At 49.7% G+C, this 23,135-nt stretch overlaps 1 protein-coding gene across 4 annotated transcripts in view; it reads left to right on the top strand.

Annotated features, from left to right (window-relative positions):
* Positions 1-7,079: 7,079 nt before the first annotated feature.
* The window catches only part of ITGB2 (integrin subunit beta 2), a 49,592-nt gene continuing 33,536 nt past the window's right edge, over positions 7,080-23,135 (top strand). For 2 of the 4 annotated variants that reach the window (XM_064279558.1, XM_064279560.1), the window contains exons 1-4: positions 7,085-7,213; positions 21,304-21,364; positions 22,430-22,518; positions 22,662-22,842. In XM_064279558.1, the coding sequence (XP_064135628.1) occupies positions 7,205-7,213; positions 21,304-21,364; positions 22,430-22,518; positions 22,662-22,842 (340 nt within the window). In that variant the 5' untranslated portion in view covers positions 7,085-7,204. Of the gene's footprint in view, positions 7,214-17,799; positions 17,898-21,303; positions 21,365-22,429; positions 22,519-22,661; positions 22,843-23,135 lie in introns of those variants that run through there. The other 2 variants (XM_064279559.1, XM_064279561.1) reach the window with 2 other exon arrangements.

The following is a 23,135-nucleotide window of genomic DNA, read 5'->3' as shown; positions in this document are numbered from 1 at the left end:
TTTCTGCCTGATGTCAGGGGTGCTTTGGCTAATGAAAGTCATATTGACTAACCTAGCATTCTCTGAGTCTTCAGGGTTTATATCAGTAAACTGCCGGTACGCTTCATACACGCATTCTAGGAAACAGGAGGGATTTTCCTTGGGGTCTTGTTGTGCCTCCTGAACTTTTCTAAGGCTCTTCTGTTTGGGGGCCCCGTGCTGCAAACCAACTATCAAACAGTTTGTATAGCGTTCTAGCTGTCCTGCCTCCAGCTGATCATTTGGATCCCAGAGTTGATCTATGGCAGGTACAGCTTGGGCAGCTGGGAGTCCAGTACCATTCTGAAGGTTGAGGTTACGCAATCTGCCAGCCTCTTGGCATGCCCTTTCTAAGACCATCTTCCATTCCTCTGAAGTTAAAAGAATATTTAGGAGTGACTGACAGTCAACCCAATTAGGGTGATGTGTGGCAAAGATGGACACAAACAAAGCTTCCGTGCGTCTTGGGTCATTTCTATATGTGCTTCTAATTATGCAGGTCAGAGGTGGAGAATGGTGTATGGGCCCAGATAAACCCTCTAGGCTGGCCATTATGATCCAGTCCAGCAGGCATTTGTCTCAGTGGAAAATGCCCTGAGGAGATTTGGGTGGATCCCCGGCCAAATTGCACCCCACTACGGGTGTGCACTGGGGAGACTATTCCTGAGGCAGGACTGGGAGTTTCTGACTCATAAGGGGCTGCCCAGCAATTAACTGGAGGGGTGGTGAAAGGTTCTGCCAAAACGGTAGCTGCTGCTGCAGTAGGCACAAGGGCCAGTGGAGCCGGGGCTAGATCAGGAACCAGGCCTGCACCTCCAGGTGGATGAGGAGGAGGGGGCACAGGTAGAGATAAGAGACTGAAGGGGTGCAGATTACTGTCTGAGTCTGGAAGGACTGGGGACATCCCATCTCCCATTCCCTTTTTCCCAGCTGCCTGCATCATTAGTTTGCACTGTTTTTGTAGGTTCTTATTCTGTCAGAGAGGCTTAAAGGTTTGCATGCAGGGAATTTCATCCCATTTTCTCCCTCTTTTGCAAAACAGACCTAACTGTAAAATGGTTAAATAGCTAAGTGACCCATACTGAAGCCACTTTTCGCCTGACTCCAACTGGTACCGGGGCCAGGCAGTGTTACAAAGGAAAATAAGGTTCCCCTTCTCCATAAGTTCATAACTAAAGAAGGACCAATTTTTAAGTATGCAACCTAAGGGGGAACATTCAGGGACCCTAGGTTTGTTTCCCATATTTCACTCACACACACACACACACACGCACACACATAATACACTTTCTCAGAAACAGAACCAGAACCTGAACTTAACCAAAGTCAGCAACCATAAACTAGGCTGCCCATTCTCTGCGATTGGCTAGGGGGAGTGGTGGGGCAAGATAATAAGGATGATCTCAGTAGGGCTTCAGTCCCCCCTAATCAGGACATCTTAGTCCTACTTCAATCCTCCAGATACCTCCCTACCTCAGAACCAGAACCAGGACTGCAGTCAACCAGAAATTAGGGTGCCCATTCTCTGCCGCTGTCTGGAGGAGTGGTGAAGTAACAAGGATGATCTTAGCAAAGCCTCTTTGTCCCCTAACGGGGATATCTTAGGCCTATTTCAATCCTCCACATGCCTCCGCCAACTCCAATTCCAAGCACTTACACTTAACAAGAGAAATTCCTGGGGCTCTTACCTAGTGGACGTCTATACCTGAGTTAGTGTCTAATTCTCAAAGTAAAATCACCTTAGGCTGGTCACCACCTCAGTCCTGGTGAGGAGACCTACCTGACCCTCCTGAACAAGAGGTTCGGTGTACACCGAGGGTCAGTGGAGGTTCCGTTTACAGTTGAGGGAGTGCCGGGCTCCGGACAAAGGGTCTGTGTGACCCTCTGGCCCCAAGTTGGGCACCAAAATTGTACTGAACCCGGGAAGGTGGGTCCTTGTCCAGGGCACTCAGACTTGCCAATTATCTGGACACTGATCTTTGAGAAAGAGAAAGTAACTATTGCAATGCCCAGAGCAAGGAGCCAGGAGGAAGTTCCTCAGATCTGGCTCCCCGAGCTATGGGTAGGCAGGGCTTACATATGATTTTGGCAGCAAGATGGTGGCCACGCAGGTGTTCTGGGGAGGGGAAACTCTAGAAGGCATCTAGGAAACAGGAGGTGACATGCTTCTTGTCAGACCTCTCCTTCGAAATAGGGTCTGGGTGATGATTTTCCTTCTGATTCGGTCCACCTGTTGCTGCATCCTTTGCATTTGTAGGGTCGGGTTACTGTAATCCTAGGTGTTCTTGACTTGCAGCTGCAGCGTTACGTGGCACCCTTCCTCTGTCTCCTTGTCTCTCTGTATTTTCTCCAATTTTATAAGGATAAAAGTCATATAGGATTAGGGCCCATTCTTCTTCAATATGACTGCATGTTAAATGGTGACATCTTCAAAGACCCTATTTCCAAACAAGGTCACGTTCACAGAGGATTAGAACTTCCACACATCTTTTTGGGGACACAATTCAATCCATAATGACGCCCCCATCTGTATCTGCCAGAATGATCTTTTTCTTGACACGGTGAAAGAAACGCATAAGTACATCCTCTTTCCAAAAGATTCAGATGTGCATAGAGCAAGGTCTCTTAACCACCCTTCTCACCCGCAAGCAACTCTCAGTCTGCTCTGGAGCAGTGACCCATATTGTCATGTGTCTGTATCTTCTCAGACATCTGTCTATCCATTTTGAGAAACATAACCACTATAAAGCGTGCTTAACCTTTTCACAGTATGAATGGTACCGTCTTGTGTTTATTGCTCTGCAGCTGACTTTGTTTTGCTTAACAGCATCTTTAAGGATTGCTGCCGGCTCAAACACCTGTCCCCATTTTTTTCCATCTACTCAATAGTGTTCCATAGAATGGCACCATGGTTTATTTAGCCATCTGCCTGTTGATAGACATATATTTTACATGAGCTTTTAAATGACTATTTAGACAAAGGATGCCACAATAAAGATCCACAAACACTTAATTTCTCCTCATGGTAGATAGCAGGAAATGGGTCGGCTGAGAATAGATTGATAGCTGCTGTCAGCTCAGACTCATGTTGACCTTATGTACAACAGAACAAAAACATTTCCTGGTCCTGCATCATTCTCACAATCACTGGCATGTTCAAGTCCATCGTTGCTGCTCTCGTGCCAATCCATCTTACCGAGGGGCTCCCTCACCCTTGCTGGCCCTATGCTTCAACAAACGTGATATCCTCCTGTAGCAATTGATCCTCCTGATGACATGTCCAAAGCAAGCAAGTCAGACAATATTCCATTGTGATCCATAACATTAAAAAAATATATATATATTTTTATTAGCATTGGCTAATTTTTGAGTGTAGATTGCCAGGCCTTTCTTCTTAGTCTGCCTTGGTCTGGAAGCTCTGCTGAAACCTATCCACCATACGTGACCATGCTGGTATTTGAAATACCAGTGGCATAGCTTCCAGCATCACAGCAACATGCCAGCTCCCATAGTACAAAAACCTGCTAGACACTGACAGTCATGAAACCAATTGCCCTCCACATATGATAGTTGGAAAATGGTAACTCGTAGTTTTGCTTTTTGTTTTTAATGTATAAAATATATGTCATGGATTGAATTGTGTCCCCTCAAAAATACGTGTCAACTTGGTTAGGCCATGTGTGGTTGTCCTCCATTTTGTGATTTTCCTATGTATTATAAATCATAATCTCTGTTTGTGGTTAAAGAGGATTAGGGTGGGATGTAACACCCTTGTTCAGGCCACATTCCTGATCCAATGTAAAATAATTTTCCCTGGGGTGTAGCCTGCAACACCTTTTATCTCTCAAGAGATAAAAGGAAAGGGAAGCAAGCAGAGAGTTGGGGACCTCATACCACCAAGAAAGCAGCACCAGGAACACAGCGAGTCCTTTGCGCCTGGGGTCTCTGCGCCTGAGAAGCTCCTCAACCATGCGAAGGTTGAGGACAAAGACCTCCTTCCAGAGATGACAGAAAGAAAGCCTTCTCCTAGAGCCAACACCCTGAATTTGAACTTGTAACCTACTAGACTATAAGAAAATAAATTTCTCTTTGATAAAGCCATCCATTTGCAGTATTTCTGTTATGGCACCACTAGATGACTAAGAATATGCATAACAAAATTTACCATTTTAATCATTTTTAAGTGTATGATTCAGTGGCATTAAGTACATTTACCATGTTGCGTAATTATCACTAATATTTTCAAAACTTTTGCATCACCCCAAACAGAAGCACTGTGCCCATTAAACAACACCTCACGCTTCTCGTTGTAGTTTGATGTAACCCCCATGTCTATGAAGCCTCTCTCTGTGTTTTGCTGGACTCTGTATTCCCTCACAGCTTCTTTCACTTAGCAGGATGCATTACAGATTCATTCATATGGTTGTCTTTCTAATATATGAATTTAATACTATAAATTTCCCTCTAGGCACTGCTTTGGCTTCATTCCACTAAATTTAATATGCTGTATTTTCATTTTGTTCAAAGTATTTTCTATTTTCACTTGAGGCTTCCACTAGAAATGTGTTCTTTAGTTAGAGATGTCACCAATATCTTTCTGGTTTAACTCAATTATGAACAGAGAACATATTTTTGTATGATTCACATTCTTTTAAACTTGTTAAGGTTTATTTTATGATCCAGTGTACTAGTTTTCTAGGCCTGCCATACCAAAGTATCACAAAGTGGGTAACTTTAACAACAGAGATTTATTGTCTCTCAGTTCAAGAATCTAGAAGTTCAAAATCAAGATGTCTGCAGGGCCATATTTCCTCTGAAGGCTCTAGGGAAGAATCTTTCCTTGCCTCTTCCAGCTTCTGGTGGTTCCTGACAATCCTTAGCTTGTAGATTCATCATTTCTATCTCTGCCTCCATCTTCATATGCTCATCTTTCCTCTGTGTGTCTCTGTCTGTGTCTCTTCTCTTCCTCTTATAAGGACACCAATAATATCGACTAGGGCTCACCCTACTCCAGTGCAATCTAATCTTAACTGATTGTATCTGTAAAGACCCTGTTTCACAAGTATAGAGGATAAGACTTGAACATATCTTTTTTTGTGACATGATTCAATCCATAACACCCAAGATACTGTCTATCTTGGGGGATGTGTCCTGTGCACTTAAAAATAGTGTATATTCTGCTGCTGTTGCTGGGTGGAATGTTTCATAATTTTTTTTTTTTTTTTTTTTTTAGGTCTTATTGTTTGATGCTGTTGCTTAGGTCTGCTACACGCTTTGCTGATTTTCTGCTTTTTTTTCTTTTTTTATTGATTACTCCAGCCATATCTGTGGGCTTGCCTATTTCTTCTTTTAGATCTTTCAGCTTTGTCTTCATGTATTTTGAAACTCTGTGTTTAGATATATGCTAATTTAGGATTGTTATACCTTCTTACTGAGTTAACTCTCTTATCATTATGTAGTGGAGCCCTGGTGGCACGGTGGTTAAGAGCTACGGCTGCTAACAAAAAGGTTGTCGGTTTGAACCCACCAGCTGCTCCTTACAAACCCTATGGAGCAGTTCTACCCTGTTTTATAGGGTTGCTATGAATGGGAATCAACTCAATGGTCATGGGTTTGGTTTTGGTTTTATCATACCTGGCAATTTTCCTTGTTGTGAAGTCTGCTTAGTCTGATATTAATTTAAAAAAAAAAAAAAAAAAGCCCATTGCTGTCAAGTCGACTTCGACTCGTAGTGACCCTACAGGATAGAGTAGAACTGCCCCATAGGGTTTTCAAGGAGCAGCTGGTCGATTCAAACTGCTGACATTTGGTTAGCAGTCAAGCTCTTAACAACTGCGCCACCAGGGTTCCGATATTAATATAGTCATTCTAATTTTCTTTGAGTTAGTGTTTGTACAGTATATTTTTTTTACCATCCTTGTATTCTTGACCTGCCTATGTTATCACATTTAAAGTGTTTGGGTCCTTTTTTAAAAATCCACTTGGCAATATCTGTCTTGTAATTTGTGTGTTTAGACCATTTACACTTAATGTAATTACTGAAATGCTTGGATTTAGGTCTATTATTTCATTTTTTTGTTTGTTTTCTGTTTTTCCCCTTTGTTTTTTATTCCTCTGTTCCCCCCTCTCCTGCTTTCTTTTGGATTACTTGCATTTTTTTTGTATCACATTTTAATTTATCAATTAGCTTTTTGACTGTATCTCTTTGAATAGTTTTTTTTTTTAGTGGTTGTTCTAGGGATTATAATATACATAGTTAACACTTCGTTGTCTACTTATTTACTATTTTACTACTTGCAGAGAAGCTTTACAATTACATAAATTCCTTTACTGTCCTCCCTTTATGTTGTAGTTGTTATATATCTTACATCCACACAGAGTGAAAGTTCTACCACCAATGTTATGATTTTTGCTTTCAACGTATTTTAAAGAACTTAAAAAAAAATACTCTATATATATTTATCTAAATATTTACCATTTCTGTTGCCCTTCCTTCATTTCTGTTTCCCTCTGGGATAATTTCCCTTCTGCCTAGCATTTCCTTTAGAGCATGTCTGTGGCCACCAATTTTCTTAGTTTTCCTTTATCCGAAAATGTCTATTTCCTCTTTGTTAGTAAGGAATATTTTTGCTGTATGTAAAATTCTGGATTGACAGTTCTTTTCTTTGAACACTCTCCTCCTGCCTATGTGCTCAGTCTGTCGGCCAGATCCCCTGTCCCTGAATGAGAACCCAATGGAGTCATTCCCCTGCATATGGCTCCCTGTGGTTCCCCATTCCCTGCAGAGCATGAACCACCTCCTCTATGGTAGGCTGGTCCCTTAGTAGTTGGGCTCCTGCTGCTGCCATAGACTCCTGTCCCCCAAAATTGCCCCTCACTTCATATTCTTACCTACTTCTTGTTATGCAGGTACACATGAGTTGCAGGTCCCATCCTGTCTTGCATGGTTGCTCCTCTGACTTCCCTCCACTGGGAGCAGGTGCAGAGCAGAGAGGAGATGGAGATTATCACCAATGTGTGGTGCAATCAACCACATGTAGTTCAACTTCCTCTGTGGCACCCGACTTAGAACAGGAAGCATCAGGGGCAGTGTCTTCTCCCCGATGTGACAGTGGACCAGCCTGAGAAGATCACAGCTCAACCTGCCCCAACCAAGCCAGGACACGCAGTGCCAGGGATCTAGGACATGAGTGGGGTGAGTGGATGGACTGTGCCTCTGTTTCTGTGTTTGCTTGTTGTTTTTTTTTTTTTAAGGGGAAATACTTAGTCCTGCGGCGTTTCCATGAGGAATCAGCTGCTGCCTTTCTCAAGGAAAGTAGTTCCAAGTGACCCCAGCCTTGGAGTGGACCCTGGTGGCCTCAGTCTACATCACTGGCCAGGGAGGGTCTTGGGATTGTCCACTCTGGCCCCTCTTACCAAAAGAGAGCTGAGACCCAGAGAGAGGAAATGCTAAGCCCACAGGCAGGGCTACCCAGGGTGCTGGGGACCTCAGTTTACTGAGCAGGAACTGGGGCCCAGCACAGCGGGGAGAACACAGACAGAAGACAGGCTCTGGTGCCTGGGTCTAAGGTCTTTCAACACACCACAGACACTTCCTGAGCTGCCAAGGGGGTGTGGGAGTAGGGATGTGGGGGCTTCAAGGCCCAGCAGAGCCAGGAGGCTCATGGGAGCAGGAAAGACCCCCAGGCTGGTGTGTGTGTGGCTTCCACTGGGCTGTGCAGGAGTCGTCCCTGGAGTCTCCAGCTGTACTGTTCTGTTCCTGCCTCACAGATCCCCCCACTCTCCTCAGCCCACCACTGCTAGCTGTGATGACTTACGTTTCCAAACCAAAGCTCTGCGTCAAGCTCTAGTACAGATAGGTATCTGAAGATGGCAGTGGGCAGCATGCCTGGGACCCTTCAGCTGTTCCCGGAGCTCTGGGAAAGGGGGTCTTTGTAAGCAAGACTCTTGGCACATAGGAGGGAGGGCATGGAGTCTGTGAAGCAGATGCCCATGGTAGGTGCCCAGGGTGCGTTTGGCTGGCACATTTCCTGAGTTTTCTTCTGAAGGAAACAGCAGTGTTTACATCCTGTGTTTCCAGCCTGCCTGCTTGTCTCTCCTCAGGCAGAGAAGATGGCTGTCGAAAGTGAGACCACTTCTGCTGCAGTGGGTGTGTGTGTTTGTGTGTGTGTGTGTGTGTGGTGTATATGTGTGGTATGTCAACTGTGTGTGTGTGTGTTGTGTGTTTGTGATGTATATGGTGGTCTGTGTGTGGATGTGAATGCTATGTTTGTAGAATGGTATGTGTGGAATGTGTGTGCTGTATGCGTGTGTGGTGTGTGACTATAATGCGTGTGTGGTCTGTGTGTGGTGTTCGTACCTGTGTTGTATGTATGGCATGTGTGTGACTGGTATGTGGTGTTGTGTGTGTGTAGTATGCACGGTGAATATGTGTGTGTAAGTGTGTGTGGCCTGTATGGTGTGTGTGTGATTGTGAGTGGTATGTTTGCAGTATGGTATGTGTGGAGTATGTGTGTTGTATGTGTGTGTGGTGTATGACTGTAAGGGTTGTGTGTGTGGTCTCTATGTGGTGTTTGTACACGCGTTATGTGTGTGGTACTGTGTGTGTGTAGTATGTGTGGTGGATGTGTGTGTAAGTGTGTGTGTGGCCTGTGGGGTGTGTGTGTATGTACTGTTTGAATTTTGTATATGCGTGGTGTGTGTGTGATTGTGAGTGGTGTGTTTGTAGTATGGTATATGTGGATTACGTATGTTGTATGTGTGTATGTTGTATGCAGGTGTGGAGTGTGACTATAAGTGTTGTGTGTGTGGTCTGTGTGTGGTGTTTGCACACGTGTTGTGTACGCATGTGTGTGAGTGGGGTGTGGTGTTGTGTGTGGCATGTGTGCTGAATATGTGTGTGGTGTTGCATGCGTGGGTAGTATGCGTGGTGGATATGTGTGTGTGGTCTGTGTGGTGTGTGTCTGTGTGGTATATGTGGTAAATATGTGTGTATGTTCTGTGTGGTGTTGTGTGTGAGTAGTATGTGTGGTAAACAGTGTGTATGGTCTGTGTGGTGGTGTATGTATGTGTGGTATGCGTGGTAAATGTACGTATATGGTTTATGTGTGTGTGTAGTCTGTGTGGTGAATATGTGTGTGTGGTCTGTGCAGTGTGTGTGTAGTATGTGTGGTGAATATGTATGTATGGTCTGTGTGGTGTTGTGTGTATGTGTGTTATGTGTGATGAATACGTGTGTATGGTCTGTGTGGTGTTGTATGTGCAGTCCGTGTGGTGAATATGTGCGTGGTCTGTGTCGTATGCGTGTGTGTGTAGCCTATGTGGTGAATGTGTGTGCGGTCTGTGTGGTGTGTGTGTATGTAGTCTGTGTGGTGAATATGTGTGCGTGGTCTGTGTAGTCTGTGTGGTGAATACGTGTGTGTGGTCTGTGTAGTCTGTGTGGCGAATACATGTGCGTGGTCTGTGCGGGGTGTGTGTGTGTAGTCTGTGTGGTGTGTGTGGTCTGTATGGTGTGTGTGTGTAGTCTGTGTGGTAAATATTTATGTGTGATCTGTGTGGTGTGTGTGTGGTCTGTATGGTGTGTGTGTGTGGTCTGTATGGTGTGCGTGTGTGTGTGGTCTGTGTGGTGAATGTATGTGTGGTCTGTGTAGTCTGTGTGGTGAATATGTGTGCGTGGTCTGTGCGGTGTGTGTGTGTAGTCTGTGCGGTGTGTGTGTGTAGTCTGTGCAGTGTGTGTGGTCTGTATGGTGTGTGTGTGTGTAGCCTGTGTGGTAAATATTTATGTGTGATCTGTGTGGTGTGTGTGTGGTCTGTATGGTGTGCGTGTGTGTAGCCTGTGTGGTGAATATGTGTGGTCTGTATGGTGTGCGTGTGTGTGTAGTCTGTGTGGTAAATATTTACATGTGGTCTGTGTGGTGTGTGTGAGTGACCGTGGGTGGTATAGGGTATGCATGTGCATGCATGCATGTTCTGGGTGAGTTTAGGACCACTGGCCTGATGATTCAAGTAAAAACACTCAAGGAAAATTGAGTTTTAGGGGAACTGATGTTGGGTCTGTGATTTTGGTCCAAATGGTTTCAGGCAAAGTGCTCAGAAATGGACCTGACCTCCCTCCTGGCACAAGGCTCCTGGAGGTAGAGCGTAGGGTGGAAGACACACCCCTGGGGCCCCACCTGGACACTAATTTCTTGGGGGCAGCCCCCATACACACCTACGTTCCCTCTCACCACCCATATCCTGGTGCCAACTCTTTTCCTTGCCCTTCCTCTTTCTCCTCCCCAGACTGGGGGTGGATCCACCACTACTGTCCCCAGCCGGGCTCCCTGCACGCTCTGAGACGCTCGAGCGCAGTGCACCCTGTCCTCTGGCCCCGGAATACCTGGTGGAGAAATGTGGGGCCTTGTGATGGGGGGTGGGAAAAATGGAGATGGGATGCGTCACCAGTATGTCCCTCCTGGATCGTGTCCTGGCGTCTGTCCAAGTGCAAGGAGGCTGTGCGCTGGGGCCTTAATGAGAAAAAACTGCTCAGAAGCTTCTGGGCAGCTCAGTCACCCCAGCAGCTTTATAGAGAAGCGACCTAACGGCTTCATTTTTTAAAGGGGCCCCTTACCACAACCTCACTCCCTGCAACCACGGTTTGGAGGTCCTGGCTGTGTTTCTGGGACGAGAGGCTGAGATCTTTAGCCAAGGTCACCACACAGGACCCCGCTGGCACCACATTCTGAGCAGACATGGTCAGATGCCCACCCCCTCCGGAAGTCCCCTGGGGATGCCAGGCCTCAGGGCTGTGGCCTCCAGCAGGGCAGCACAGTGAGGGGCGAGGGAGGGGAGTCTGCAGCTCAGGACGCGCCACTGCTGTTTCTAGCCTGAAAACAAATCCTGGGGACCAGCACTGGCAGGAGAGATGCACTGCCAACCCAGGGCCTTGCCCAGCACAAGTGAATCGCCATAGATGGAGCCAGGTATTTCCTGAGGGCATAGCTGAGCTGGGCAACCTGATGCCTCTCCCCTGAGCTCTGGTGTCTCCTCTGAAATGTGGGGCAGGAATCCCTGCCCTGAAGTTCTCCCAAATTAAATGCTGCAAATGTAGCATGTAACGCAGGACATGTACCAGGTAGGGGCGTCACGCATGCCATGGAAAGAGCTGCTGTGGGGGGAAGGAAAGGGAAACCTGAGGCCCACTGTGGTTGCAGGGAACTCTGCAGAGGAACTGCCCTGCCAACTTCCTGTCTGCACCCTCTGGGTTTGCATAGACCAGCAGGAAGCCAGCCTCCCCAGGACACCGCCTCCCCACCTGTGAAGTGGGAGAGGAGGGCTGGCCAGTTATTTAAACTTCAACTTGAAGCTGTCAACTAATAGGTTCTTGTCAAGCAGACTAGTGAATAGAAGTCAGCCAGACACAGGGTTGGAAGAACAGAAAGGTTTATTCACAGTTTGGAAACTGGGAGATAGGCAGGGTCTCATGACCTAAGGCTGCCAGCTCCCTGAACCGGGGCAGATTTGCTCCTTTTATAGGGAGTGACATACATATGCACAAGCAGTGAGGAGAGGATCTTCAGTCTTGTGATGTGTGTGCAGTCCACTAATTTTAGTGAATGAGTTTTTGCACATGGCTCTAAAAATATTGTGCACAGACCTAAAAAAATGGCAATAGCTTGTAACTGCCACCCCAGGAAGGTCATATAGCGGGTAGATTCTGAGTCAGTGCTCCTGGGCCTCCACTTCCTGCCGGGAGAAGAGAAGAAACCTGGGGATTTGAGTAATCGTGGTGAAGTGCTGTAAAAGTTGTAACAAAAGTGTAGCAAGAGTAGACTTTTCTGAAAAACAACTATTATGGGATGGTTAATAACCGTTTCATGACTGCCTGCTTCATTCCCTCCTCTAATACTGGTCCCTTTAATCTTAAAGGGAATAGGGGCAAAGGTCATTCTTCTGAAACTTCTTCAAGCTGGACGGGGCAGTTGTTCTGGAGTGATGGGACCTTCATAAATTTACTTACAGCTTCTTCTGGTGGGATGGAAGCCTTGTTGAAGCATTATTTGAAAGTGGAATTTTTTAAGCTTTGAGGAAATGAACTTAACAAGGAGTTTAAACAAACATGGTACAAAGATTAGGAGGGGAAAGATCACAACTACGTGTCCTGCTAAGGGAAGGAACCAGGTGAGCGACGGAAGTGTACTTTTCACAGTCTGCCACACGTCCTGAGCTTTTGGTCCCTGATTAAAATTGTGAAGCCATTGGGCCTGGTCATAGATTCTTTTTTATGATCTAAAGGAGGTTTTCCCTGCAAAGTGCCTCTTAATCCTTCTGGTTGTGGCCTCCTGTCCCCAGTGGGTGGTTTGTGTAAGGCCCTCAAAATGCTCCATGCTGTAAGTTGTGGTAAGCAGGTAATTCTTGCAGGGTTTTTATAGCACACGTGTGACTGGTTGGGGTCTAGTGAAAATCCCCCTTCTTTTATTAACTCAAACCCTCCTCTGTGTATGTTGGATTAAAGTGTTCCTGAGGATGTTGAGTGATCTGGCCCTCTACTGATGGTGGCCAGAGCTGAGGTAATGGGTGAGTGGATGGGGTGAGCCCTTGGACAATGAGCACCCCACCAGAGACCCAAGAACCACCCCACCCTGTGGACCGAGTCCTGTGCCACCCACCTTTCTGCATACCTGTCACCGAGTAAATGTCCCAGGGTCCCACCTGAGCAGTGTCAGGGTGAGGATCCTGGCTGCAGGAAGGGGTTAAGTAATGCTCACATTCACCCAGCAGGCGCGGGGCCAGGCTGCGTTGGGAACCCCATCCGAGGTGCCCACTCCTGGGCATGTGACCATCTCTCAGAGACATCTGGGTGCCGCCCACTGGCTGGGCTGGGGCTGGGATGCTGACACTGACCACTCCCAGCTTCCTTTCCAAAGTGGACCTAAGCACTGTCACTTCTGGTGTCTGCGCCGGTAACGCAGAGTCACTGTAATGAGGTTGGTGGTCTGAACCCACCTGGCAGTGCCACGGAAGAAAGGCTTGGTAATCTGCTTGCATAAAGATTACAGCCAAGAAAACCCTATGAAGCAGGTCTACTCAGTAACACATAGGATCGCCATGAGTCAGAGGTGACTTGATGGCAACAGGCTCATTTAGTGGAGCAGGCAGTCTGGCTGGCAGTGGGTAGTGGACAAAGGTACTGGCATCCATCTGAGTCCCAGCAGGGCTCCTGTGACCTGGGTCCTCTCCTCAGCCACCTGTGGTTGCCAGGAACAGCCTTGTTCCACACACTGGCCATGCACAGGGTCAGGCTTGCAGGGGTTTGCACCCCAGCCTCACTTCTCCCAGCTGATGGCTTGGGTGCGTCAGGTACCCTTCAAACCCTGGTCCTCTCTGTGCCCCACCTGGCAGGGATAGAGGGCAGGAAATGGGAGGGTGGGGCACTTGGTGCTCAGGGGACACTTAGCAGAGATGATGTCCCATCCCTCTAGCCCCTTTTCTCTTGGACCCGCTCCAGAGGGCAAGCCTGAGCCAGGATCTTTGAAAAGAGTGGGGAGCTTCCAGTTACTCCCTTCTTAGTGAGTAGGCACCAGGCTAAGTGGCAAGAGTGCTCACGGGCCAAGGCTTTGAGGGCACAGGCGACACCCCGGCTTGCTTGGTGTGTTGCCCTGGCCAGGCCTGACCTTCTGTGGCCCAGGGTCCCCTCTTCTGCAGATGAGGGGTCCAGGCTGCTCTCTACTCCATGGTCAAGACTAGCAGGGCCTGGGGGTCAGGAGCCAGGAGGCCCAGGCTTCTGTATGTGACCCTCGCACATTCTCTACTCAGATCTGGTCCAGCTGAGAAAAGCATGGGCGGGCTTGGGAGGAAGGTTTCGCAGCCACCCCCACGGGCCCTGATAGGAAGAAAACAGACTCATTACCCTTATACCTCCTGAACATCCTGAGGCGGAAACCACAGCCTGCCTGCCCACCCTCCTTGGCTTCACACAGTGCTGCAAAGCTCCACCCTGCAGCCTACGCTTGAACCTCAGGCTCTTCTCGTGGGATCCTTCAGTGTTTGTGATAAGGAGGAAACTGAGGTCCAGAGGCTGGCATGATTTGGTTACAGGGATGTGACAGCTGGTACAAGAGTTGGTGTGGGTCCTAGAGCTCTGACCCCAGAGCCAGCTGGCTCAGGCTCCAGTCACAGTGTCCACACATCCTGGCTGTGTGGCTTGGGCAATGGACCCGCTTCCCCACCCCTGTGAATGGGGGGCTGGCACCGTCTACCCGACATCTGGGGGGGTGAGGGCGAACTGAGGCCATGGGTGCCAAGTGTAGCCCAGGTCACAGGGCAGCAGTGCCCAGTCCTGTGCCTGTGGGAGTTCAGGCAGGGAGCGGCTGCAGGGCGCGAGGGAGGCTATGTCTGCCGTGATCTCAGTCCCTCTACAACCACAGCCTCCACGGTGAGTTGTCACAAAGCTTGGGACAGCCAGGTTTCGTTGGAACCGGATGTGGGGGTTGAGGGGAGTCGGGCTTCTCAGATCCTCAGATCTGGCCAAACTGAGAGCCAGAGATCTACTGCCCCAGAAGGTCCTGAGGAGACCATCACCTGGGCCCATGGCATTGGCTGCAGCTGGAAGTCTAAGGGCTCACTGGCTGGCTGGCGAGCAAGGCCAGGGCTGAGGCTGGCTTCCTTGACCTCTTAGACCTTCCCGAGCCCAGGCTCCCATCACAGAGGGGCCGTGGGAGAGCAGACCACCAGGTGCCACCCAGCATCGGGATTCGTGTGCCAGCACTCCAGGGGCAGAGGATAACCTGGAGGTGGCCCCACTGAGTAGCCCCTCCACCAACGCATTTTTAAATACAGACTTTATTTTTAGTGCAGTTTTAGGTTTACACAGAAAAAAAGTACTTTGAGTTCTCATATATCCCCTCTGCCTGCTGCACACTGTTTCCCCCATTGTTAACATCTTGCACAGGTGTGACACATTTGTTACAACTGAAACTGTACTGATACACTATTAGTAACTAAAGTGCACAGTTTGCATAGAGTTCGCTCTGTGTTGCAAGGTCCTGTGGGTTTTGACAAATGCATGATGTCATATGTCCACCATTATATTACCCAATGAGTTTTAAAATAGTATTGAGCAAGACCATACGGTGGATGTTTGGAGCAGCAGTGTTGGCGAGGGGAGGAAGGGACAAAGGCAGAGCCAATTTCTAAGAACGCCAGAGAGCAGCCCCCAGTGCCAGGCCCAGAAAAGAGACCGGCAAAAGCTTCTTCAATGAGTGAATGAATGATTTATGAGTAAATGTCCCAGCGAGGAGGTCCCCCGAGGTCAACCAGCCTCATCTCTTTCCACCACCACTCAGAAATACCCAGAGGAGGCAAAGAAAAACAGATGGTTTTTGAAACCTGGATAACAAAATTCAGGGCAATTTACCAATCCTTATGGAATTCTGATTTTTTTTTTTTTAATGTATACATTTCTTAAATATCATATGTTTAAAAATATATGTTTACTGGTGAAGGTTTGGGAAAATACAAGAAGAAATTGAAAATACAATGCTGCCACCCAGGGAGAAACACAGACTATTTTGATGTTTCTACTTCTTTCCATGTCTTTACTTTTTTTAATTGTACTTTAGATGAAGGTTTGCAGAAAAAACTAGCTTCTCATTAAACAATTGGTACACATCTTGTTTTGTGACATTGGTTGCCAACCCCACGACATGTCAACACTCTCCCCTTCTCAACCTTGGGTTCCCTGTTACCAGCTTTCCTGTCCCCTCCCGACTCCTTGTCCTTCCCCCTGGGCTGCTGTACCCATTTGGTCTTGTTTTGTTTTATGGGCCTGTCTAATCTTTGGCTGAAGGGTGAGCCTCAGGAGTGACTTCATTTCTGAGCTAAAAGAGTGTTCAGGGGCCATACTCTCAGAGTTTCTCCGGTCTCTGTCAGACCAATGAGTCTGGCCTTTTGTGTGTGTGTGTGTTAGAATTTTGTTCTACATTTTTCTCCAGCTCTGTCCGGGACCCTCTGTTGTGACCCCTGTCAGAGCAGTTGGTGTTGGTACTTGGGCACCACCTAGTTGTGCTGGGCTCAGTCTGGTGGAAGCGGTAGTAGTTGCGGTCCATTGGCCCTTTGAACTAATTTTTCCCTGTCTTTAGTTTTCTTCCTTCTCCCTTGCTCCAGATGGGGTCAGACCAATGGAGTATCTTAGGTGGCCCCTCACAAGCTTTTAAGACCTCAGATGCTGTTCACCGAAGTAGAATGTAGAACATTTTCTTTATAAACTATATTATGCCAATTGAGTTAGATGTTCCCAAAGATCACGGCCTCCACAGCCCTCAGCCCAGCAATTCGGTCCCTCAGGAAGTTTGGATGTGTCTATGGGGCTTCCATGACATTGCCTTGTCAAGTTGTGCTGGCTTCCCCAGTATTGCGTACTGTCTTATCTTTCACCAAAGTTACCACTTATCTATTGGCTAGTTAGTGTTTTTCCGTCCCTACCCCTCCCCCCTTGTAACCATCAAAGATTGTTTCTTTTTGTGCATAAACATTTTCATGTGTGTTTATAATAGTGGTCTCATACACTATTTGTCCTTTTGTGATTGACTTATCTCACCTCCTCCAGAGTCATCCATGTTGTGAGATGCTTCACAGTATATATTTACTTCCTATCATGAAACCGAAATATTATTTTGAAGCTTTACTTTAGGGTTTTAACACTTTTTCAAGTCATTAGATAAATATTTTAAAGTGTGATTTCTTATGCCTGTATAGCCTTCCCCCGTATGTAGGAAAGTAAACACTCCAAGATACCCTGGGTGTCCCAAACGGTTGACCCATTCAACTGCTGACAGAAAGGTTGAAGGTTCCAGTCCACCCAGAGGCACCTCGGTAGAAAGTCCTGGTAACCTGCTTCAGTGAGGTCACAGCCTTAAAAACACTGTGGAGTCACCCTGGGTTAGAATCCGCTCAATAACAACAAAAACCAAGATAGACACCCCAGAGCCCTGGTGGTACAGTGCGTAAGAGCTACGGCAAGGCACGGCTGCCAACCAAAATGTTAGCAGTTTGAATCCACTGGCCGCTCCTCAGAAACCCTGTGGGGCAGTTCTGCTCCACCCTATAGGTTTGTGATGAGTCGGATTCGACCCAGTGGCAGTGGGTTTGGTTTTGGTTGTCAGTACCTTGGCTTGCGGTCTGACCGTTCGCCTTTCACTGGATTCAGGAGTGTCTCTTGCAAATTGGCACCGAAGGAAGGGTTTACTTTCCTGACTTCTGGGCTGTCCTTGTCTTTGGGTAGGAGGCCTGATCTGACATCAACTTAACACGCCACTCGTATGTTCACCTTCCCTGCCTCTGGGTTCTGTTTAACACATTCTTTCTTTTGGATGTCTCCTCTTTTCATTCTGCCTTTTACCATGTGGATTATATTTTCTTTTTGTGAATGTGAGTGTGTGTGACTTAGAAGGCATACATTCTATTTTTTTATTTTAGTTTTCTATTGAGTTAAAACTATATATGTGACAGTATTCACCAATTCAACTTTTTTTTCTTTTGTGCTTTAGGTGAAAGTTTACAGAACAAATTGGTTTCTCCTTCAACAATTAATACACAAATTGTTTTGTGACATTTGGTTGTCAACCCTGTGATGTGTCAACACTCTCCCCTTCTCCACCCGACGTTCCTGTTTCCATTCGTCTAGTTTTTCTGTCCCTTCCTGCTTTTTCGTTGTTGCTCTTGGGCAGGTGTGCCCATTTAGTCTCACATACATGATTGAACTGCGAAGCACGTTCCTCACGTGTGTTATTGTTTGTTCTATAGATCCGTCTAATCTTTGGCTGAAGGGTGAACTTCAGTTTTGAGTTGAAAGGGTGTCCGGGGACCAAATTCTCAGAGTTTCTCCAGTCTCTGTCAGAACAGTAAGTCTGGTCTATTTTGGGGAATTTTAATTCTGTTCTACATTTTCTTCCTCCTCTGTCCGTGGCCTATTTTTATTCTAATGTTACTTTCATGTTTTAAAACCTGGCTGTTTAAGAGCTTGATTCCCGGTGAAGTGTGATCCTTGTTAGCTTTGTGCGTTTGGTGCTGGAGGGGAGGGGACTGGATCCTGGCTGGGGTGGGGGGCGGCTTGATGGGGGATGACCTGGACCCACGACGCAGGGGACTTGGTAACACTCCACCCCGCTTCCTGGTTGTGCTAGGTTTTGCCAGAGCTACCCTGGGCAGGGTTAAGGTCAGGGCCTGGCTCCTGCTTCTCCATGAGGGGAGCCACCCTTAGAGAGCAAACCCTACAGCAGCCCAGGGGTTGGCAGGGAGGGTGCCCATGCTCTGGGCAGCAGGGAAGGCCCATCAGGGTGACCTTCAGGGTGGCAGGAGGGCACTCACCCTCCTCTGGGCCTGAGCTCTGCAGGGCTGGCCTCAGGTGCCCTGGGAGGAGCCTGACCAGGTACCTACTGTCCCTCCCTCCTTGCCCTGCCCATTCCTGTGGGGCCAGCTCAGGGGCTGCAAGAGACTGGCCATAGCCAGGCACTTCCCAGTCTTCCTACTCTTGTACCGGGTGTTCGGTGCCAGGTGCTGAGCGAGCCCCATATATGTGGGGTATCCACCCTCAAGTGCTGTGTGCAGGCCCTATGATCACCTCCAGCTTGTGAAGAGAAACTGAGGCAGAGTGGTTCAGTGATTGCCCAGGTGGACCCGGGCTGGGGCACTGCCCTGTACTGTCCTGGGGCCCAGGCTCCAGGACCCCTGCTTGGCCAGCACCCAGAGGGCCTTGTTCTCGAGATCTTCGAAGGCTCCGAGGCTCTGAGAACCAGTGCTGGCTGCTGGCTGTGTCCACTCAGCCTCCCTGCACACTGAGGCTGGGACAAGAGGGGCTGGCTGACCACGTCTTTTGCTTTGTTCACCCCACTTCCCACTCAGGGGGTGTGCTGCTCAGTGAAGGGGGGAGCTTAGCACCAGCCCCTCCACTCTGTGGGAGCCCAGGCTCTGCCTACTGCCCTCCACCTCCAGAGGCCAGGGCTGCCATTTGTCTGGGTGTTCTGACCCCTGCCTGGCTGTGGAGTGGGAGGGGAAGCTTACTTCTCTCAGCAACCCCCACCCTGTACCCCCCGGGGTCTCTCATTGTGGGCCTCGGAACAATTAGGGAGCAGCACTGCAAGTGGAGCTATAGGGCCCCCCCCCAGCCTGCTTCCTGTGACCGAGGTCAGGGCCTGTGGTCTGTGGTTGGTCTCACCCTAACCAAGGCACCCCCTCCCTCTGTGGGCAGGGGTGTCGTGGTCTTAGCACATGCCTGTGTCTGCATCCTGTTGCTGCTCTGCCTCAGTTTCTCCTGTGAGGACTTATTGTTGTTAGCTGCTGTTGAGTTGATTCTGACTCATGGCAACCCCATGTGTGTCAGAGCAGAACTGGGCTCTGTGGGATTATCTTGGGTGTAATCTTTTGTGGAAGGAGATTGCCAGGCCTTTGACCTGCTGGTCTTTATGAGAGTTTACAGGAGGGAGGGGGCGGTGTGGTTGTATGGCCCAGGAGAGAGCATGAGCTGTGTTTGTAGGTCTTTACCCAGAACTGGAGGGCCACTGGCCCTGTTAGCCCACACACATGACTAGGAGCCAACAGACCTTGTGCCCAGAGCAGGTGCTCAGGTGTGGGTCCCAGGACGGTGCTGGTGTCTGGGCAGGAGGCAGCCCCTCTAGGTCAGCTATGAGGTTGGCTGTCCCAACTCATGACCCAAGGACAGTCCAGCCAGGGAACTTGAGAGAGCACAGAGGGAGATTTGGGGCTGGCACAGGACTTAGCCCCACACCCCAAAGACAGGCTTTTGCCAACGAGTGGGCTGGGTATGAACCAAGAGCACAACTCCCGCCCTCGCCTGCATGACCTAGGAAGTGAGATAGGGTACAAGGAGTCCCCAGAGTGGCTTCTGCTTTCAATCCCCAAATGGGAAGGAACAAGGGTTTTATTTTGACATCTCTGGATCCTGATCGCAATCTGGGCAGGGACTAGAAAGTGGCCATATCCAAACAAAAACTGAGAGTAGGTTGGGGCCTCGGGCTGGTCCTCCCCAACCACAGCATCCTGCTACAAATGCATCAGTCCCAGGAAAGAAAGAGTGAAAGGTGGTTCAGTGCAGTGGCCTGGAGCCCCTTGAGCCCCCAAGAGACCTGCCCCAAAGCAAGGGGTCTGGGCCTCTGCTAGCCTGGCCCCCCAGCCTTGGGCCCTTGAGGCAACCCCGTAGAACCCACCACCACCAGGGTGGCCCATGGGAGGGGACTGGGCACCCCAGGAGCCTGGCCTCAGAGGAGCTGGCACTGCTGGGTGACGTGTGCTGGCTCTTTTCTGTGCAGAAACACAGCCCTGTAAGATAAATGTCACTTCCTGCACACCCCTTAGCAACCTCCTCCTTCCTGAATGTCAGATAAAAAGGCCAGCAACCAGCTGCACTCTTACACTGGCACCTGTGAACACCTGTGCTGCGAGTCCTGGGGAGTCAGAGCTGGCCTCCCCACCCCTGCCCCCACCTAGATGGCCTGCGCCCTTCCCAGGGGCTGACCTGGGCGGGCCATGCTATTTTGGACAGGTCTAGACTGGGGGCAGGCTTCACCTTGGCCACAGGCACTTTTAGGTGGGAGACACAGAGGCCGAGGGGGGCTAGCCCTGGCCAATTCCTGCACCCCAGCAGGGTGGGATGTTAGCAAGACGCCCTTCTGGGCCCAGGCCCTGCATTATCCTGCCACTAGGGACAAGTGGGCGGTGGGTGCCAGTTAAACCGGTCTCTGCTGCGAAAGCCCTGTTAGCACATCCACAGAGCCGGGGGTTACTCAGAATGGTATGGGTGTGGATGTGAGGAATAGAATAGCAGGGCCTAGAAGCTGGAGGCCGGAGTGGGTCTGTAGAGCTCTCGGTGGGGCATCTGGGATGCCAGTCCAGCATTGTCAGGCACAGCACCATGCTCATTGAGGCTTGTTCCCTTCCTAGTCCTGGCCCTGCCACCTGCTGAGGGACCTGGGCTCAGCGCTCAAGTCCCTTGAGTTGGGACTCATTGGGGACTCAGCCCATGCTAGGTACATCAAGGTCACAGCTGGTCCAGCTCACTGCTGAGCGGATCACAGGTGCACCTTCTCAAGGCCCATCTCCTTGCATGGGGTTGGGGATGGTCCATGTCTGCCCCAGCCCAGTCTGAACCCCTGCAGGGTAGGGATGAGCTCTCCCTCAGGGGTCCCAGGCCACCTGAGGGGCATGTGGGTGCCGTGGGGTGTGACCCAATGGCTGTCCTGTGCTGTGGGCCTGGGGTCCAAGCACTGTCACCAAGACTCCTTCCCTCCACAGGTCATGCCAGGCCGGCACACCCTGCTGCTCACATTGGTGGGACTCCTCTCCTTTGGGTCTGGTGAGTTCTTGAGTGGGAAGAATGAGACCCACTGAACTGATTCCCTAGGGCAGCTCAAGAAGACTGCGCTGCTGGGAGCACCACCCAGATGCAGGCCTCAGTCTCCCCACATGTCAGGAGTATTGGCCTTGATGTCTCCCAAGCCCCTGCTCTTATCTGCATTCAAGGCCCCTCTCCTGAGACCCCTCTCTATGAGCTCACCCATTTCTTCCCCCTCTGCCCGCTCCTTCTCAGTCTCCTGCCAACCCTCCTGCCCACCCGCCCTCTGCTGGGGGCGTGGCCCTGGACGCAGCCTAGCCTCTTACTCCATGTACCCACCCTCAGCCACTGCCTCAATCCCCGTGGCTTTAAATTCCACCTTTGTACCTCGAATATCCACCTCTGTCCCACACTCCCCTGAGCCCGATCCAATCTCCTAGTGCTTATGGGCATCTCTGCTAGAATATCTACCAGGCATCTCAGATCACCATGCCCAGGACAGAGCTTTGGTGCTTAACCCCAAAACACCTGCTCCCAGGAAGCAGTGTCCCCTCCCCCAGCATGCCACAGCCCTTGTCTCCCTGGTCCCTCTCCAGTCCTCACGTCCTGGATCCATCCCATTGGCAAGTCCTTGATCATCCCATGACTTCTCCTGCCTCTGCCTCTAACCCCCTGACCCAAAATATCACCATCTGTCCCTGGATACCCGTAGTGCCCCGTTATGTCCCCCCAGCATCCAGAGGGACCCTCTTTGAAGCACAGATACCGTCAAGAATGTCCCTGCTTAAAGCCCTCAGTTCTCCCAAATCCCACTCCAGAGCTCCACCCACCTGGGCCTGTCCACCTGCTGCTGTTTCTGGCCACCTTCCCCAGCTTCTCACACTTGCCCCACTGTGCCCATCTCCATCCTTCTCTGTAGACGGGTTTATGGACGGTTTATCCCTAGAGATGTCCAAGTCCTCGGCCTGATGCATTGGGCCAGCCAGTCGTGGGAGTGGGAGGCCCAGGTTCCCCCTTCCTTCTCCCATTCTGCGTGGGCTTGGGCCAGGGCTGCAGCCACTGCTCACAAGCCTGTCTGCCCCCCAGTCCTGCCCCAGGAGTGCACCCAGTACAAGGTCAGCACCTGCCGGGAGTGTGTGGAGTTGGGGCCCGGCTGCGCCTGGTGCCAGAAGCTGGTAAGAGCCACACATTTTGTGGGGAGATACTCAGAGGCTGGGAAATATCCTGTTTCCCATCAAACAGGGTTAGCTTGTGCCGTGTCTGCAGTGTGGCATCCGGGTGATTTTTTCTGCCCTCCTCCTGACCCTCTGTCCCCCAGAACTTCACTGTACGCGGGGAGCCAGACTCTGTCCGCTGTGACACCAGGAACCAGCTGCTGATGAAGGGCTGTGCAGCCGATGACATCGTGGACCCCAGGAGCCATGCAGAGGCCCAGGACAACCAGGCTGGGGGCCGCGAGCAGCTGTCCCCACAGAGTGTGACGCTTTACCTGAGACCAGGTAGGCTGGCCTCAGTGGGCTGGGCCCAGCACTTGTGTGAGCTGTTCCAGTGATGGGTAGGACAGCAAGGTGGACCAGGTGAGGCCACAGAAAGCCACCGCTTCACACCTGAGACCAAAGTCTGAGTCCCTTCATGGCCCTGCTCCCTCTCCAGCCACCAGTGGATGTCCCTGTCCACCTGCATGGACATGCTTATATTTGGGACAGAATCCAAAAAACCAAACTTGTTGCCATTCAGTTGATTCCAACTCAGGGGTGCCCCAAGTATTACAGAGTTTAGCTGCATAGGGTTG

This window comes from Loxodonta africana, chromosome 2 (genome assembly GCF_030014295.1).
Source record: "Loxodonta africana isolate mLoxAfr1 chromosome 2, mLoxAfr1.hap2, whole genome shotgun sequence".
Classification (NCBI taxonomy): domain Eukaryota; kingdom Metazoa; phylum Chordata; class Mammalia; order Proboscidea; family Elephantidae; genus Loxodonta; species Loxodonta africana.
Note: the sequence above shows the minus strand (reverse complement) of the source record. Positions and strands in the feature narration are given on the sequence as shown.